This window comes from Otolemur garnettii, unplaced genomic scaffold, assembly GCF_000181295.1.
Source record: "Otolemur garnettii isolate 467f Iridium unplaced genomic scaffold, OtoGar3 scaffold00046, whole genome shotgun sequence".
Taxonomy (NCBI): Eukaryota; Metazoa; Chordata; class Mammalia; order Primates; family Galagidae; genus Otolemur; species Otolemur garnettii.
This window is the reverse complement of record NW_003852441.1, coordinates 11,386,574-11,403,574: the sequence shown is the minus strand read 5'-3', so window position 1 is coordinate 11,403,574 and position 17,001 is coordinate 11,386,574. Positions and strand designations below refer to the sequence as shown.

At 47.6% G+C, this 17,001-nt stretch overlaps 1 protein-coding gene across 10 annotated transcripts in view; it reads left to right on the top strand.

Annotated features, from left to right (window-relative positions):
* Nucleotides 1–2,079: 2,079 nt before the first annotated feature.
* The window catches only part of CHD3 (chromodomain helicase DNA binding protein 3), a 23,255-nt gene continuing 8,333 nt past the window's right edge, over nucleotides 2,080–17,001 (top strand). For 4 of the 10 annotated variants that reach the window (XM_023513957.1, XM_023513954.1, XM_023513956.1 and 1 more), the window contains exons 1-25: nucleotides 2,795–3,080; nucleotides 3,564–3,734; nucleotides 3,960–4,084; nucleotides 5,437–5,720; nucleotides 5,968–6,098; nucleotides 6,252–6,402; nucleotides 6,590–6,783; nucleotides 7,274–7,507; nucleotides 7,695–7,898; nucleotides 8,622–8,833; nucleotides 9,429–9,560; nucleotides 9,945–10,044; nucleotides 10,460–10,651; nucleotides 10,799–10,999; nucleotides 11,380–11,517; nucleotides 11,743–11,864; nucleotides 12,021–12,194; nucleotides 12,306–12,447; nucleotides 12,659–12,790; nucleotides 13,469–13,586; nucleotides 13,801–13,925; nucleotides 14,113–14,344; nucleotides 14,664–14,830; nucleotides 15,329–15,506; nucleotides 15,975–16,040. In XM_023513957.1, coding sequence (XP_023369725.1) covers nucleotides 4,080–4,084; nucleotides 5,437–5,720; nucleotides 5,968–6,098; nucleotides 6,252–6,402; nucleotides 6,590–6,783; nucleotides 7,274–7,507; nucleotides 7,695–7,898; nucleotides 8,622–8,833; nucleotides 9,429–9,560; nucleotides 9,945–10,044; nucleotides 10,460–10,651; nucleotides 10,799–10,999; nucleotides 11,380–11,517; nucleotides 11,743–11,864; nucleotides 12,021–12,194; nucleotides 12,306–12,447; nucleotides 12,659–12,790; nucleotides 13,469–13,586; nucleotides 13,801–13,925; nucleotides 14,113–14,344; nucleotides 14,664–14,830; nucleotides 15,329–15,506; nucleotides 15,975–16,040 — 3,634 coding nt within the window. In that variant the 5' untranslated portion in view covers nucleotides 2,795–3,080; nucleotides 3,564–3,734; nucleotides 3,960–4,079. Of the gene's footprint in view, nucleotides 2,399–2,793; nucleotides 3,081–3,563; nucleotides 3,735–3,959; nucleotides 4,085–5,436; nucleotides 5,721–5,967; nucleotides 6,099–6,251; nucleotides 6,403–6,589; nucleotides 6,784–7,273; nucleotides 7,508–7,694; nucleotides 7,899–8,621; nucleotides 8,834–9,428; nucleotides 9,561–9,944; nucleotides 10,045–10,459; nucleotides 10,652–10,798; nucleotides 11,000–11,379; nucleotides 11,518–11,742; nucleotides 11,865–12,020; nucleotides 12,195–12,305; nucleotides 12,448–12,658; nucleotides 12,791–13,468; nucleotides 13,587–13,800; nucleotides 13,926–14,112; nucleotides 14,345–14,663; nucleotides 14,831–15,328; nucleotides 15,507–15,974; nucleotides 16,041–17,001 lie in introns of those variants that run through there. The other 6 variants (XM_023513959.1, XM_023513958.1, XM_023513955.1 and 3 more) reach the window with 4 other exon arrangements.

Below are 17,001 nucleotides of genomic sequence, written 5' to 3'. Positions count from 1 at the left end.
CTAACGAAAACTGGATAAAGTCTCCCCCTCTTCCCCCAGGCTGTCTGGAAAAGGGAAAAGTTTTGAAAAAGTTATCCCAGAGAGCCTCTTGCTTTCGCAGGAGGGAGAAGGAATTAAAGAGTTGGGGGGAAGGGGTTGCCTACAGCAGTGGTGATGAAAATTGGGAAAGAAAAGATGTCAGGTTCTGGTAGGGGTTGGCACCTCTTACCTGTTTGAGAGCTTGGAGGGGTGGTGTTTTGGGTAGGTTTGATCCCTGATTTGGGTATGTGAGGGGACCCTGAAAGAGCTAACGTTGAGATGGGTCTTTGTGTCGATCTTCCCTCCCTCTTTGCTTTTAGAAAGAGAAGAGACGTCAGATGCTTTTAAAATTTTAGGTTCGAAATGAAAACCCACTTCTCCCCTCCCCCAGGGCAATTTTCTCTCCCTTTCTTCCTTTATGTCAAATGAGTGACCCAGATACGCCCCCTCAAATGACTTTCTGAGATAAAACTTTGGGAAAATATTTTTAGCCCGCTCATTATTTCTGAATACCTAAGTGTGGGGGAAAATAACCTTCCTCTAAGGTAATTTGTTCAGGCTGCACCCCCCATCCTTTTCTAAAATATACATTTGTACATACGAGAGGTTTCCATTGTTTTCCATTCTGACTGCTTTGATTCTCACCATTTTGTTTTACATTCTTCCTCAAGACCAGTTTTATCCCTCCCCCTCTCTCCAGTCTCTTTACATTGTTAAACGTTTAAAATAATAGCACTCGTGTCCGTGGGGGAAGGGAGCAGGAAGCCAAAAACTCATTTATTCTCCCTCCCCCTTCTGGCAAGTCTAGAGAAATAATATAACATAATATATAGATGTGATTCCTTGGGGGTGGGGGTGGGGAATGATTGTGGGTGGTGTGGAAAATTCTGGTAGTTTCTTTGCAAAAGGTCTGAAAATACAAACCCACCCCCTGCAGGCAGTACGCATGTGCAGCAGACCTATTATGGTGGTTCGTTGTGGGGGAGGGAGGGGAATTTGAGAAAAAATAAATATATGTGTGAGAGATTGATGGTGAGATTAGAAGGAGAGAGGGGCGGGCGGGAGGCGAGGCTTCGGATGAAGCTCCTCCCTCTTTCTCGGCCACCAGGCCCCGCCCTGCGCCCGCCTCCCGGCGCCCTCCCGCCTCCCCGCCTTCCAGAGATCCGAGCCGGGATGTGGGAGAGTCTGGGCTCCTGGCCAGCATTGAGTGGCTGCTGAGACTGAGGTTGGGACTTAGATTTGTTTTATTGCCCTCCCCTGCTTTTCCTAGCGGTTCTCCCTTTCCTCTCCCGCCACCGACATCTTCCTAAGTTCGGGAACCTCGTGCTGGGGCGGGGCGTGGAGTGAAGCGGCCGTAAGGTCCCAGGACTTGTGCCCCACCCCAGCCGAGGCCTTGTCCCTGATCCTTAGCCAGTTGGCTTGCCCTTGCCTCTCTGCTCCAGCGGCCACCGTTTCCATGTTCATATTAACCGAAGTCCTTGGGGTCAAGAGGAGCCTGCTGGGGGCACGGCTCCTACCTACTTCCTCTCCCTTTTCACTTCCCTCGCAAACACTTGTAGAGTGTTTTCCTGCTCAGGAGGACATAGGATGCTGGACTTATAAAGAAAGGTAGCATTGAAGGAAGGAGATGCCCTCATTCTGAGGCAGTAGAAGCCAAGGCCTCAGGTGTTAATTGTGGTTAATTTTCTCTTGAGGGAGGAAGGATTGTGTGTATCTTAGAGCAAGAGACTGAGCCAAGCCCAGGCTTTCCTCTACTGCATCAGTTGCCTGGTCTGAACAAGACAGGTCTGGCTGGTTAATCTAGTGCTGATGGGTGAGGGAGATGAACCAGGGCCCCATGTCTGTGTGGTTTATCCTCTGCTTTGTGGGTAACTCTTTGGCCTGCAAGCCTCTGCAGACTTGCATGGGTCTGGAAGAATGGGGTGTGGGGACATCAGAGAAGAAGCTGGTTAGGGCCCTCTGACAGAGACATCTGAAGAAAAAGCCAGGAGCCTAGCCCTGCTGAAGCATGTTCAGGCTGTTGTCTGGATTTATGTTCCTCAGTGTATGTTTATGTGCATGCATTTGAGAAAGCAGATGCTGAATGTGTCTTTCTGTGCCTATATCTTTGTTTGGGTCTCCCGTGCTGTAAGAGGACACCTTAGGACACCTTTGGAGGTGAAGAGTGAGCGCAGGGAACAAAGGGTATGGCCCCTAAGTTCTGAAAGGGAGCAGAGTTATGGGAATAGACTTGAAGGCGTATTCTAGGCTACTTGACAGGAAGACTTTCTCCTGTAGGATTAGGGTGTGATGAAGGAGGCAGACACTAGGAGAAGAAGTGAAAATGGCCAGCTGAGGATTTCATTTCCTCTAGGACTGTGTTGGGGTGACAGGATGGCTGGTGATTATCTGTAGAAATGTAAATAGAGGACTCCCTCTTAGCAAAAAGGATGTCAGGGCCCCAGGGTGTTAGTGTGAGAACCCAGGTGTCCACCTTTGGCTCTCCCTTCTCAGCATCTGGCTTAGGGAGCTGCCAGCTTGTGTCTCCCCACTCCAAGTGCTGGGGTCAGGCCAGGCCAGCAGCTGGGCATGGCTTTCCCAGTTCCTGGGCGGGATGCCAGCTGGCGAAGTGAGGTAGAAGGCAGGAGGAGCCCTGGCGGCAACTGAAAGGACCTGCCACAGTCAGAGCCTGTGGCCTAGAGCCTGGTCCCTTGTTAGTAGGAGGGGGGAGGGAAGGGAGTGGTTTGGCTGTTATTCCCTTCTGACCCCTGACCTCCCATTGAGAAACAGAGCATCCCTGAGTACTCGAAACACTCTCTGTTTGCATCCAGTGAAGGGAGGCAGGGTTTGGAGGAGTTAATGCCCAAGTTCCTAGAGAGTGGGAACTGAGGAGGTGGGGAAGGGGGCAGACAAGGGCCTCAAAGACAGTAATGTAGAGGCTTAGGTTTTCTGCTGCTTTCTGCTCCGAAGATAAGGATGACATTCGGCTGCTGTCTTCAGCATTGGGTGTGAAGAAGAGAAAACGAGGACCTAAGAAGCAAAAGGAGAATAAGCCAGGAAAACCCCGAAAACGCAAGAAGCGTGTAAGTGTCAAGAATTCCTAAGTCTATGGCAAGGCTCATGAGGCCTGTCTCAGAGACTTGCGTTTTCTCTAGTCCCGATTATAGGGTAAAGGGGATGTCCTAAAGCCAGGGAGGCTTAACCCCAAAGCTCTGCCCCCTGCTATTGGCCTATATCTCACAGATCTGGAACCCTAACTTTATTTACTACAATCTAGTAAAGAGCTCAATCTAGTGACTTGCTTTAGCACCAAGGAGAAGCCATGGAGGAAGAGGCTCTGGAGGAAGACTGTATGAATTCAGAACCTAGCTGGCTTCTGTCTCCTTGGGCCATTTACTTAGCTCTGTGCCTCGGTTTCCTTGTCTGTAAAAAGTGGATTAAAATAGATGAGTTACTATCTTACAGGATTATTGTTAAGAATAAGAGATAAAATATGTTATCTGCTAAGAACAGTTCCTGGCACATGGGAAAGATGAATAAATGTTATTTTTATTTTTATTTCTTAGGACAGTGAGGAGGAATTTGGCTCTGAGAGAGATGAATACCGGGAGAAGTCAGAGAGTGGGGGCAGTGAATATGGAACTGGACCAGGTCGGAAGCGAAGACGGAAGCATCGAGAAAAAAAAGAAAAGAAGACAAAGCGGCGGAAAAAGGGGGAGGGAGATGGGGGACAAAAGGTGAGTAGAATTAGGGCATGAGGGTGAGAAGTCAGCATTAAAAACAGGCATGAGCAAAGAGGGAAAGCCCCAAAAGTGGTCATTTGTGAGGGTTGGTGATCATCCTGGAGGGTGGAGCAAGAAGCAAGAAAGCCCAGGAAAGTTGGTGAGGGCAGAAAGGCATGTATGAGGGCCTAGGAATAGGGGCTGGAGAGGTACCCACCTCACTGAAGCCTCCTTTCTCAGCAGGTAGAACAGAAGTCATCAGCAACGCTGCTTCTGACCTGGGGCCTGGAGGACGTGGAGCATGTGTTCTCTGAGGAGGATTACCACACACTCACCAACTATAAAGCCTTCAGCCAGTTCATGAGGTGCAGTAGGACTGGGGAAAACTCTTTTTTAATTTTTTTAGGAGATATAGTCTTACTTTGTTAGTCTCAGTAGAGTGCCAAAGGGTGTCCCGGCTCACATACCTGTGGATCATGACCCACAGGTTGAGAACTGCTGCTCTAGACTAAGAGAAACAATTCAGTGCTTCTGAACTTCTTTTGCTCGGTTATCAAGTCCTCTGCCCGCTCCTTAGGCCCTGGTAATAATAGAGATTGTGTTGCTGCCAGTGGGATCTTAGTTTCAGTGGCACTTGGAGGAGGGTAGAAAATAGTAAAGAATAGTGAAGATGTCTCTGAGGGAGACACTTTGACATAGCAGTTTAATGCCCTGCAGGCTGCTGGTAAGGTTTGGGTGTTGGTGTCATTTTGGAGGTGTTACTTCATTGATTTCTTTGTTTCCTTTTCTGTATAGTAGGAAGAATAATAAATAGTACATATGTCTTATAACTCTGTGCAGACTTGATAGGATAATGGATAGAGTGCCTAGGACAGTCAATGCCTGGGCCTTAGGGGGTGTTCAGTGGCTGGTGACTATTATTAGTCATGTTGTTGTTCCTACCTCATTGCTAATGTGGTGCTTTTGTCAGCACTGTGGTCACCCATGTCCTCATAAGAGCTCATTACCCTATCCCAGAGCAAAACCAGTGTGGCCCATCTTTTAAACACCATCCCATGGGAGCCCTTCTTTAGGGCCCAAGGAGCTCATCAGTAAAATGTGGGTAATCATAGCAACTCAGGATTACTTTAAGATATAATGTATATGATAGTGTTTTATGAACTGTAAGGTAACATACAAAAGCAAAGCATTTTTTTTTCTCTTTTATGTCACTCTTGGTAGAGTGTCAGGGCATCACAGCTCACAGCAACCTCTAACTCATGAGCTTGAGCGATTCTCTTCCCTCATCTTCCCAAGTAGCTAGGACTACAGGTGCTTGCCATAATGCCTGGCTATTTTTTTGTTGCAGTTGTCATTGTTTAGCAGGCCCCAGCTGGGCTTGAACCCACCAGCTTCAGTGTACGTGGCTGGCACCCTACTCACTGAGCTACAGGCATTGAGCCAAAAGCATAGCATTTTTATAGATGTCATGCTTTTTTGTTTTATTATTTTTTTACCTTTTATGTTTTAAAAAATTTTTTATTTTTTATGCAAAGCATCACTTTAAAAAAAACTTTTTCATTAATTTTGTTTTTTTAATAAATTGATGATTTTCTTAATAGGATGTTCGCAGCACCCAGGAATCCTAGCATGTACATAGATTTAATTGATGAGGGGAGATGGCAGTGTTCCCAGACCATCTGTGTAGGATGCGAGTTTTCTGCTTCTGTATTTACAGGCCTCTAATTGCTAAGAAGAATCCTAAGATCCCAATGTCTAAGATGATGACCATCCTTGGGGCTAAGTGGAGAGAGTTCAGCGCCAACAACCCCTTCAAGGGGTCAGCAGCTGCTGTGGCAGCAGCAGCAGCAGCAGCAGCAGCAGCTGTAGCCGAGCAGGTGTCAGCTGCTGTCTCCTCAGCCACCCCTGTAGCACCTTCCGGACCCCCCACCCTTCCCCCACCCTCTGCTGCTGATATCCAGCCCCCACCTATCCGAAGAGCCAAAACCAAAGAGGGCAAAGGTAGGGAACCCCTCTTCTTCCAACAACTATCACCCCACCTTCCATATACCATGTTGTCAAATTACAGTCTAGGTCTTACAGTCTAGGTCTTTGCCTTCCCAGCCCTTATTGTTAGAGAAGAAATGCTTTTCAGGAAGCAGGTCTTAGTGAAAGTGTAGGCCACAGGGGAGTCCAGAGACCCCTGTGACCTCTCGTTGCAGTGTCATGACCTCTGCTTTTTCTCCCTTCACTCCCACTCCTCATTCAGGTCCAGGCCATAAGAGGCGGAGTAAGAGCCCCCGAGTGCCTGATGGACGCAAGAAGCTTCGGGGAAAGAAGATGGCACCACTCAAAATCAAACTAGGGCTGCTGGGTGGCAAGAGGAAGAAGGGAGGCTCGGTGAGTGACCCCTTCCTATCTGCTCACCACCTGGGGATCAAGAGTTGGGGTCCAGAGATGGGTTCATGAGGGAAGCTGGGTCAGGAAGCCAAAGGCCTGGGTAGGGTAGCAGAATCAACTCTGCTTTGCTGATAGCCATGGGGCTATGGGCAGTATGTTTTTCAGAGTGATGAGGGCCCTGAACCAGAGGCTGAGGAGTCAGACCTAGACAGTGGCAGTGTCCATAGTGCCTCAGGCCGGCCTGATGGGCCTGTCCGCGCCAAAAAACTAAAGAGAGGCCGGCCAGGAAGGAAGAAGAAGAAGGGTAAGAGATGTTGGCTGTGTGTCATCTTGTCACCTTATCCGTCTGCCGCCTTCTCATTGCTTTGTCTTTCTCTTTTCAGTTTTGACTTCTCTATTCAATCATTTCTCTCTTTCTCTTACCCCTCCCCCTCACCTTTCCTCTCCTCCTTGCCTTCCTTTTCCCCTACCTCTACTTGGGTGTATTACAGTCCTGGGCTGTCCTACAGTGCCCGGAGAGGAGGAGGTTGATGGCTATGAGACAGATCACCAGGACTACTGTGAGGTGTGCCAGCAGGGTGGGGAAATAATTCTCTGTGACACCTGCCCTCGTGCCTACCACCTCGTCTGCCTTGATCCTGAGCTTGACCGGGCTCCTGAGGGCAAATGGAGCTGCCCCCACTGTGTAAGTACCTGGTACCCAGAGCCTGCCCATGTCTTTGCTTCTTGGTTGCATTTATTTTCTTTCTGCCCCTAGATGCCTGGGTTTATCAGTAACAGATGTTCAGGTGTCCAGGATCCTAGTTTGTTTCTTTATTGCAGTGGTTCTCAACCTTCCTAATGCCGCTTGCAGGAACCTCTGGGGAGAAGTTCAAGTTAGAGGAGGGGAGCGTACAGGGATTTGAGGTCTAGGTCTACCATGTGCCACTGATAAGCCCTTCCTCCTCCCTTAATACAGTTCCTGTGAGTCACGACCCACAGGTTGAAAACTACTGCTTTGTCCTATCTCTCTGCCCCAGAATCAACATTTTTGGTAACTGGGGTATCCTGTTCCTTAGTTCCTATCAGTCTTGTCTGTGCTTCTAGGATTCAGGTGTTCTGTCTTTGCCTTTTATTTTCCAATTTCACTCCTATCTCTTTCTTCCATCTGTCTGTGTCCGTCCTTGGCTTCCCAGGAGAAGGAAGGGGTACAGTGGGAGGCCAAGGAAGAAGAGGAAGAATATGAAGAGGAGGGGGAGGAAGAAGGGGAAAAGGAGGAGGAGGATGATCACATGGAGTACTGCCGTGTATGCAAGGATGGTGGGGAGCTCCTGTGCTGTGACACTTGCATCTCCTCCTACCACATTCATTGTCTGAACCCTCCCCTGCCTGACATCCCCAACGGTGAATGGCTCTGTCCCCGATGCACGGTGAGTGGAACCATCTCCTTGCAGTGTTGATTGTTAGGCCCAACCCCTATGGCCATTCCTGGGGCCCAAAGGTCCAGTTCTTCCTTTCTCGGCTATTCCCCCAACCCTTGTGGGACCACTGTCCTCCACTCTAATGTTGGGTTCTTTCTGTCTCTTTCTTTCCTTATTGTCTATGTTCATCTCGAAGTGCCCTGTGCTGAAGGGTCGAGTGCAGAAGATCCTGCATTGGCGATGGGGGGAGCCACCCGTGTCAATGCCAGCCCCCCAACAGGCAGATGGGGATTCTGATGTCCCACCTCCCCGTCCCCTTCAAGGCAGATCGGAGCGAGAGTTTTTTGTCAAGTGGGTAGGACTGTCTTACTGGCACTGCTCTTGGGCCAAGGAGCTTCAGGTATGAGTCTCCTTTTGCTGTTCGCTAAGATCCTGCACTGCCTCCCATTCTCTCTCACTCTTACCACTCTGTTCTCCAGGCTTTGATGCTTCTTGTTTACCTCATTTCAGGCCTCTGGTCCTCATATCCTGCCTACTTGCTAAATTCCATATGTGTTTTTCTTGGTCTCCAGTCCTCTTTCTTTCAATCTCTGTTACTTTCTTCCCTTAGATCAGGTGTCCTCAAACTATGGCCCAGGCCACATGCAGCCACCTAGGACATTTATCCGGCCCGCCGGATGTTTTTGCCGCTGCTGCCTGTCCTGCTTAGCAGCCGACTGGTCCTGGGGCCCACAGTCCGGCCCTCCAACGATCTGAGGGACAGTGAACTGGCCCCCTGATGAAAAAGTTTGAGGACCCCTGCCTTAGATAGACCATAGATTTTATTAAGTTCATCTTTCTTACCTTTTTTATCCATGTTTTATCACTATCCCTTATAATATAACCCCATTCTATGCCTCCTTTTGTTGATTACATCTCTACCCAGGCCCTGTCTTCTAACTCTGTTATGTCTGTTTGACTTTAAATATTTTTCTGTTTGGGCTTTTACCAATTTATCTCTCATTCAGCTTCTTTCATAGCTCCTTTCCCCCATGCCATTCCCACTGCTGTCTCCTTTACTATCCCCTGTTGTCCTCTGGGAATATTGGTACTATCTCTTCTCCTTTCCTCTGTGCCCCATCAGCTGGAGATTTTCCATTTGGTAATGTACCGAAATTATCAGCGGAAGAATGACATGGATGAACCTCCACCCCTGGACTATGGCTCTGGGGAGGATGATGGGAAGAGTGACAAGCGCAAGGTGAAAGATCCACACTATGCTGAGATGGAGGAGAAGTACTACCGCTTTGGCATCAAGCCAGAGTGGATGACTGTCCACCGTATCATCAACCACAGGTGAATCCTTGGTCTGTGGTGATGGCCCCATGTTAGCATTTGTTTGTTAATTAACCAAATAATTGATCTAGAATTGATAACTTCTGCTGGAGCTCCAATCCTTCTGGCCTTGTTTCCTCCAGAAGGAAAGGAGAAACCAGGAAAAAAGTCTAGCCCAGCACTGCCTTTTTTGTCCTTACCTCCTCCTAATCTCTGATAGCATAAGTTGACATGGCACTAGTCTGGAGATAGGGATTCAATATCCAGACTGTCATTTTAAGTATTTCTTCTTGATAGTACTTATTACTGCCCAACAGTATGGTACTAATTTATTTCAGTGTCATCTTCCCCCATAGAATGTGAATTCCATGAGGAAAATCTTACTAGCTGAGTGAACAAATGATGTCGGAATGTTTTGTGATAGATTTTTAGGACACCATTCTAGAAAGGTTAGGGTAGTACTTCAGCCATTGTAAACTCCTTTCCAGCAGCATACCATTGAGGGTTAGATGACAAATTCTGCATGTTTGCTGTTAATTGTGTTTATCAACCCTTCCTTATGTTGTGATCCATGTTTTTTTCCTCCTGCTCTTCTTCTTGGCCTCCTGCCCCACAGTGTGGATAAAAGGGGGAATTACCACTATCTAGTGAAGTGGAGGGACTTGCCATATGACCAGTCCACGTGGGAAGAAGATGAAATGAACATCCCTGAATATGAAGACCATAAGCAAAGCTACTGGAGACATCGGTGAGGGAGATAAGTCATGGACCATGGGAATCTAAGGCTGGTGGCACGGAAGCTAAACATCCAGCATGAAGCAAGGGTACAGTAGGGACAGATCTAAATTAGAGAATAGGGCAATGGCAGCCTGAGTTGGGAGGTTTGGGGGTGTTAAAGAGGCAGTAGAAGGCACAGAAATAAGATCTGACCCGTAATGGGTAACAGGATGCTCAGGAATGGGGAGGTTGCCTCTTGACGTAAAATCCAAGGGGCAAGGGAAAAGAGCCTGGGAGAAGGGAAATGTGGGAAAATCCAGGTTGGAGACAGTAGGAGGTAGGTCTGGAATGAGTTAAGAAAAGAAAGAGGGATATCCCAAGGACCAGGCCTCATTCAGACCCACTCTTTTCCCAGAGAACTAATTATGGGAGAGGATCCTGCCCAGCCCCGAAAATATAAGAAGAAGAAGAAGGAGCTGCAGGGTGATGGGCCTCCCAGTTCTCCTACTAATGATGTGAGTTCTCTCAGTTGGCCTTTTTCCTGTTTCTGGAACCATGGTGATTGAAGATTTCCTGAGGGTGATTGACAGAACTTCCCAGTTTCAACAAGCTCTTTGAACAGTAGCTCTTCCTTTAACATTCAGCCTTGCCTCAAGAGTGGCTAGGAATTTTGGCATAAGAGTGAGAGAACCACTTAGAGATAGCTCACTGGGGACTCTTTTACCATTTAGCCCTTCCCCACAGTGCTGCTGGATATTATTTTAAGGAATAAAGTGGGGGGGGGGGTTCTAAAGACTAGAACTTTCATAAACTCAGGCCATAGTAAAGGGGATTGTAATCCAAGTTGATATTAGCACCACGGAGGAAGAGACCAGGACCAGATGAGCTGCTAACTATTCCCTTGAGCTTTCTGACTTCTTGACTTTGCAGCCTACAGTGAAATACGAGACTCAGCCACGGTTTATCACGGCTACTGGAGGCACACTGCACATGTATCAGCTGGAGGGGCTCAATTGGCTACGCTTCTCATGGGCCCAGGGCACTGATACCATTCTGGCTGATGAGATGGGGCTGGGCAAGACCATACAAACCATCGTCTTCCTGTACTCGCTCTATAAGGAGGTGCCAGATTCTAGCTCCTGAAGGGGATAACTGGGCTGGGGTCTATCCTGGACAAGGGGAGTGGGAAGATGGAGAGATGTGGCTGGCAGGGGACTGGGGTATACAGCCTCGTGCCTGAATAATGGGCCCCCTACCCTTGACTCTTAGGGCCACACAAAAGGTCCCTTCCTGGTGAGTGCTCCACTCTCAACCATCATTAACTGGGAGCGAGAGTTCCAGATGTGGGCACCCAAATTTTATGTGGTGACATACACGGGTGACAAAGATAGCCGGGCCATCATTCGTGAGAATGAATTCTCCTTTGAAGACAATGCCATCAAAGGTGGCAAGAAAGCTTTTAAGATGAAGGTAAGCCTCTCTACTCCATATCTTCTGAGACCCTCAGAACTGTTATTTCTTTGCCCCAACTAGGAATTCAGTTCCTCTATTCACTTTTCTCACCTTTTTCCTTCCTTTCTTCCACCTGTTCTTGAACCTTTGCATTCCCATCCTAGGGATGTGGCAGATATTCCCGGGAGTATACTTGGGTCTGTCAATACTGGACATGGGGGTGGAAGTTTGGGGGGTGTGGTTGGTAATCACCACTTAGACTTGAAGTTATAAGATAGGATAAATACTCCCTTTGGGAGTCACAGCCAGAATGAGGCTTCTGGGTGAAGAATAAGGGCTGGGGGGACAGGTGCATTGGTGTCAAGTGGCAGCCAAATGGGCAATGGTTGTGTTGGCAGAGGGAGGCACAGGTGAAGTTCCATGTTCTCCTGACATCGTATGAGCTGATCACCATTGACCAGGCAGCACTTGGCTCCATCTGCTGGGCCTGTCTTGTGGTAGATGAGGCTCATCGACTCAAGAACAACCAGTCCAAGGTGAGTGAGATTCCGAGACCTGAGGAACTTGGAGCTGTGAACTCCCACTTAACCAGCCTTGAAAACAGTTCTGGGAATTTCTTGCAGTCTGGGAAGCAGGATTCCCAGGAACCTCTGGGGAGAAGTTCAAGTTAGAGGAGGGGAGCGTACAGGGATTTGAGGTCTAGGTCTACCACGTGCCACTGATAAGCCCTTCCTCCTCCCTTTCCTTGCCCTATCTTCTAGTTTTTCAGGGTCCTCAATGGCTACAAGATAGATCATAAGTTACTGCTGACAGGGACCCCGCTGCAGAATAATCTGGAGGAGCTCTTCCATCTATTGAACTTCCTCACTCCAGAGAGGTTTAAGTAAGTGGTTCACTAAGGGTAGTCTGCAGAGATGAGAAGTGGAGTGGCTAAAATGAGTTGGCAGAGGATTAATCTGCGGTGGAGAATAGATCCCAAGACCGGGGCAAAGAGCTTGACAAAAATCTTTTCATTTCCTTCTCTTCTTCTAACTTTCAGTAACTTGGAGGGCTTCCTGGAGGAATTTGCTGATATATCCAAAGAAGACCAGATTAAGAAACTGCACGATTTGCTGGGGCCACACATGCTGCGGAGGCTTAAGGCAGATGTCTTTAAGAACATGCCTGCTAAAACAGAGCTTATTGTTCGAGTGGAGCTAAGCCCCATGCAAAAGTGAGTGCATGGGGAACTGAACTAGGAGTTGGGGATTTGGCAACAGCTTTCCAAGTGCATATCCTAATGCTCCTTTTTTCTGTCCTTGCTATGCCCTGCCCTGGCTTTTAGGAAATACTACAAATATATCTTGACTCGAAATTTTGAGGCCTTGAATTCACGAGGTGGTGGGAATCAAGTGTCACTGCTTAACATCATGATGGACCTTAAGAAGTGCTGCAACCATCCATACCTCTTTCCTGTGGCTGCTATGGTAGATACATAGAGCAGGGAACTGATCAAATGCCTGGTTCTCAGCATTTTGGCAAGGGTTTAGGGTCTGGAAGGCCAGGAATTGTATCTGAGCAGGGGTAGAATTGGAAAGGTGTAGAAACAGAATTTGGGCATGTGGCTTTCTAGGCACTGTAACAATGTGGGGACATTTCCTGATCCTCTCCTCTTTCTTTCTCTTCCCTCCTTTTCAGGAGTCCCCAAAACTCCCCAGTGGGGCTTATGAGGGTGGGGCACTTATTAAGGCATCTGGGAAGCTCATGCTGCTGCAGAAGATGTTGCGGAAGCTAAAGGAGCAAGGACACAGAGTACTCATCTTCTCACAGGTAACCCATCCCCTTGGCTCTCTCTTTCTGTCTGCTTTCTGTTCCCTCTTCTTACCTTCCTTACCTCCTTCCTGTTCCTGCTCTGGTATGACAGATCAGGAGATTTTACCTATAAGAGTTTCTATACCTATTTTACCTATAGAATTACCATAGCTAGTTCATTCTTGGCCTCTAACTCCTATCCTTAAGGCTGTTGGAAATCTCCTTAGTCCAGCTCCTTTTAAGATAAATGGGGGAAGAGTGCATGTGAGCCATCTGCCTCCTTCAGGGGGTTTGTGGGACTGGTACTATGTCTTAACCTTATTGGAGAGTGAAGGGCAGAGACTCTTTAAAAATCTGATGAAAGCTATGGGTCCACTCTCCAGAAAACTACATATATAATTACAAAATTTTGTGTAGATTTTTAGGATGTTTCTATATTTTCCTGAAACCTTTTTACAGGTCTCAGAGAAGAACCTCTGTCTTAGGATAAATGATCTTAAATCTAGAGTATGGCAAGAATACAAAATAATGAGGAGCTGAGGGGGGCTGCGAGGGGAATAGAGAGTACCAGGGGAGCGTAAAAGATAGTGCATAGGTTCAAGGATTAGGGCTGAGTTGGAGTGAAGGGATATTTAGAATTGAGAAGCCATCCCACTGATTCATCATTCCAGACTCCTTCCTTTTCTCTTGCTCTAGATGACCAAAATGTTAGACTTACTAGAGGACTTCTTAGACTATGAAGGCTACAAATATGAGCGCATTGATGGTGGCATCACTGGTGCCTTGAGGCAGGAGGCAATCGATCGGTTTAATGGTGAGGGGGAGATGCCTTGGTTTCTCCTGGGTGTGGGAGGACCAAGGAACCTGTGTTAGGTGCCTGGTATAGGAGGGGGTCTGGCAGGGGTAGATATGGGACACCTAGGCTTTGAGCTGGGTCCATGGTTGTTCGTAGTTAAGGGAACATCAGGAGCAGATGGCAGAACTACTGTGTATAAGAAAAACCTGATGTCCTAACTCTCACTTCCTAGCTCCTGGGGCCCAACAATTCTGTTTCCTTCTTTCTACCCGAGCTGGGGGCTTGGGCATCAATCTGGCCACTGCGGACACTGTCATCATCTTTGATTCTGACTGGAACCCCCATAATGACATCCAGGTGGGAACTTACATTCTGGAACCTCTGCATCACTTAGTAAGGAGAAGGGTGTTGTTTCTGGGGTCAAAAATACACCTTTTCAGAGGGAGAAGACAACCCTTTTTTGTCAGCCTTCTTTCCTGAGCATGTGGACAGCTTCTCCCCTGCCACTGCCCTGGCTCACCCCGAATTTCTCCTACCGTTGCAGGCCTTCAGCCGGGCTCATCGGATCGGCCAGGCCAACAAAGTGATGATTTACCGGTTTGTGACTCGAGCATCAGTAGAAGAGCGAATAACACAAGTGGCCAAGAGAAAGATGATGCTGACACACCTGGTGGTGCGGCCAGGGCTGGGCTCCAAGGCAGGCTCAATGTCCAAGCAGGAGCTTGATGACATCCTCAAATTTGGCACTGAGGAGCTGTTTAAGGATGAAAATGAGGGTGAGAACCTTTTTTGCAGTTCCCTGAGAGCAGGCCCTTGCACTTTCATGAACACTTCTCTTTTTAGCCCCCTGGGGTTCTTCTCTGCAGCCCTTGAAGGAAGAAGAGCCTTCTTTTCAAAAGTCCTTGGAGGAAAGTTGGCCTCTTTCCTTGTCTGCAGGGTTAAAACTAAAAAAAAAAACTTCAGTATTGGCTCCCACAGAAAGCCTTCTCCAGGGCTCCCCTGACAAGGAAGTGGAGAAGAGGCTTTCTTCCAGCATTTCTAAAGTTGTGCTTAAGGTTGGAACCCAAAGTTCCCTTTTGTTCCCCATCTCACCAGGGGACAACAAGGAGGAGGACAGCAGTGTGATTCACTATGACAATGAGGCCATCGCTCGGCTGTTGGACCGGAATCAGGATGCAACTGAGGACACTGATGTGCAGAACATGAACGAGTATCTCAGCTCCTTCAAGGTGGCACAGTATGTTGTGCGGGAAGAAGATAAGGTGAGAGGCTTTGGGGCCAGACATAGTCTATCCCAGGCTATCCGTGAAGGGCAGTGTGATTTAGTTGGCTTTGAAATAGGAGATTCCTCTTCATTCTTACTGTTTATTTTTTTCTTACCCTAATACCCAGCAAAGAGTAGTAGTGGACCTCAGATGACTTCTTCATGTAACAGAGAGACTTAGGCACAGGAAGTACTGGTAAACACACAAGGATACTTTCTGGGTCAGCAGAGGAGAAATACAGAAGGGATTAGAAGAAAGATTTAGAGAAGAGTACAAGAACAAGGCAGAGAAGCATATTGCATGTAGGAGATACAGAAAACGTGCATTTGCATGTAAGAGACATGGAAAATGTGCAATGTCCAGAAAATTTGCTTAGAGTTAAGGTCTAGGAGCAGTGAGACTGGATTCAGCTGAGATAGGAGATTAGGAATTTTGTTGTGGTGGAATGACTGGTAAAGAAGGAGACTGCCTACCATTCATTCTGCTGCCCTTTAGATTGAGGAAATTGAGCGAGAGATTATCAAGCAGGAGGAGAATGTGGATCCTGACTACTGGGAGAAGCTTCTGAGGCATCACTATGAGCAACAGCAGGAAGATCTAGCCCGGAATCTAGGCAAAGGCAAGCGGGTTCGCAAGCAAGTTAACTACAATGATGCTGCTCAGGAAGATCAAGGTGAGGCTTGCCCTAGATGCAGGAACTGAAAAGGGAAGAAGTAATGATGTTTGAAGGCTGGGGCTTATTTTGAGGAAAAGAGAGGCCTAGAAGTCAGAGCCTTGCCCTGCTAAAAGAGAGAGCTCAGGTCATTAAGAAGTACCTGGAGACCAGGTGGGTTTACAGGCAATTTAAACTGTGTGGTGGTTGTAAAGGGATCCTATGGACCCCCTGGGATCATTGTTTAGAGAAGGGTTGTCAAAAGTAAGGGTGGCAGAACAAATAAGTGCTTGAAGACTGAAGGTGAGTGATGGTAGAGATGGTCCAGGATATAAGGCTCAGACTCTGGGCAGTGATTCAGCAACCACAGAAAGGCCAAGGCTACGTGAAAGTAGACAAGTCTCCCAGGGAGGAATTCAGGCAGGAAGAGTCCCAGCATGAGCATATCCTGGGAGTCTTCACTGACCACTGAGCTCTCTACCCTTACAGACAACCAGTCAGAATACTCAGTAGGATCAGAGGAGGAGGATGAAGACTTCGATGAACGTCCTGAAGGTGACATCGGTTCTCCTGACTCTACCGCAGCTCTTCTCATTTCATTTTCCAGTTTACTTTAAGCCCACTGGTTTTGTTGTTGTTGTTGTAGTTTGTTTGTTTTAGAAATAGAGTCTTGCTCTCTTGCACAGCCTGGTCCTCAAACTTTTTAAACAGGGGGCCGGTTCACTGTCCCTCAGACCATTGGAGGGCCAGACTGTGGGCCCCAGGATAAGTCGGTTGCTCAGCAGGACAGGCAGTGGCAGCAAAACACCCAGAGGGCTAGATAAATGTCCTAGGCGGGCTGCATGTGGCCTGCGGGCTACAGATGGAGGATGCCTGGCCTACAGTGCCATGGTGTCATAGCTCATAGCAACCTCAAACTCCTGGGTTCAATTAATCCTCCTGCCTCTACATCCTGAGCAACTGGGACTAGGGACTACAGGTGCCCACCACAGTGCCTGGCTAATTTTTCTATTTTTAGAAGAGACTAGGTCTTGTTCTTGCTAAGGCTGGTCTTGAATTCCTGAGCTCAAGCAATCTACCTGCCTCAGCCTTCCAGAGTCCTAGGATTATAGGCGTGGGCTACTGCACCTGGCAAGCTCACTGTTTCTATACAAATAAAATAATGTGTTTTTGTGGAAAAGCCAAAGATTGCAGATAAACAGAAAGGAAGAAATGTTCATAATGTCTTTACTATTAAAATTTAGAATGTATAAACCACACTGGCTTCAGTGTTTAGGTCAAGAAAGGTTACATCGGGTGGTACCTGTGGCTCAAACGAGTAAGGTGCCAGCCCCATATGCCAGAGATGGCGTGTTCAAACCCAGCCCCGGCCAAAAACTGCAAAAAAAAAAAAAAAGGTTACATCATTCTGCATGCTCACTGGTAGATAATCTTGTCTGTGTAAAATACAGACATTTTTGGGGCTTGTTATTCATTTTTAAATATAACTTGATTTTTTTTTTTTTTTTTTTTTTTT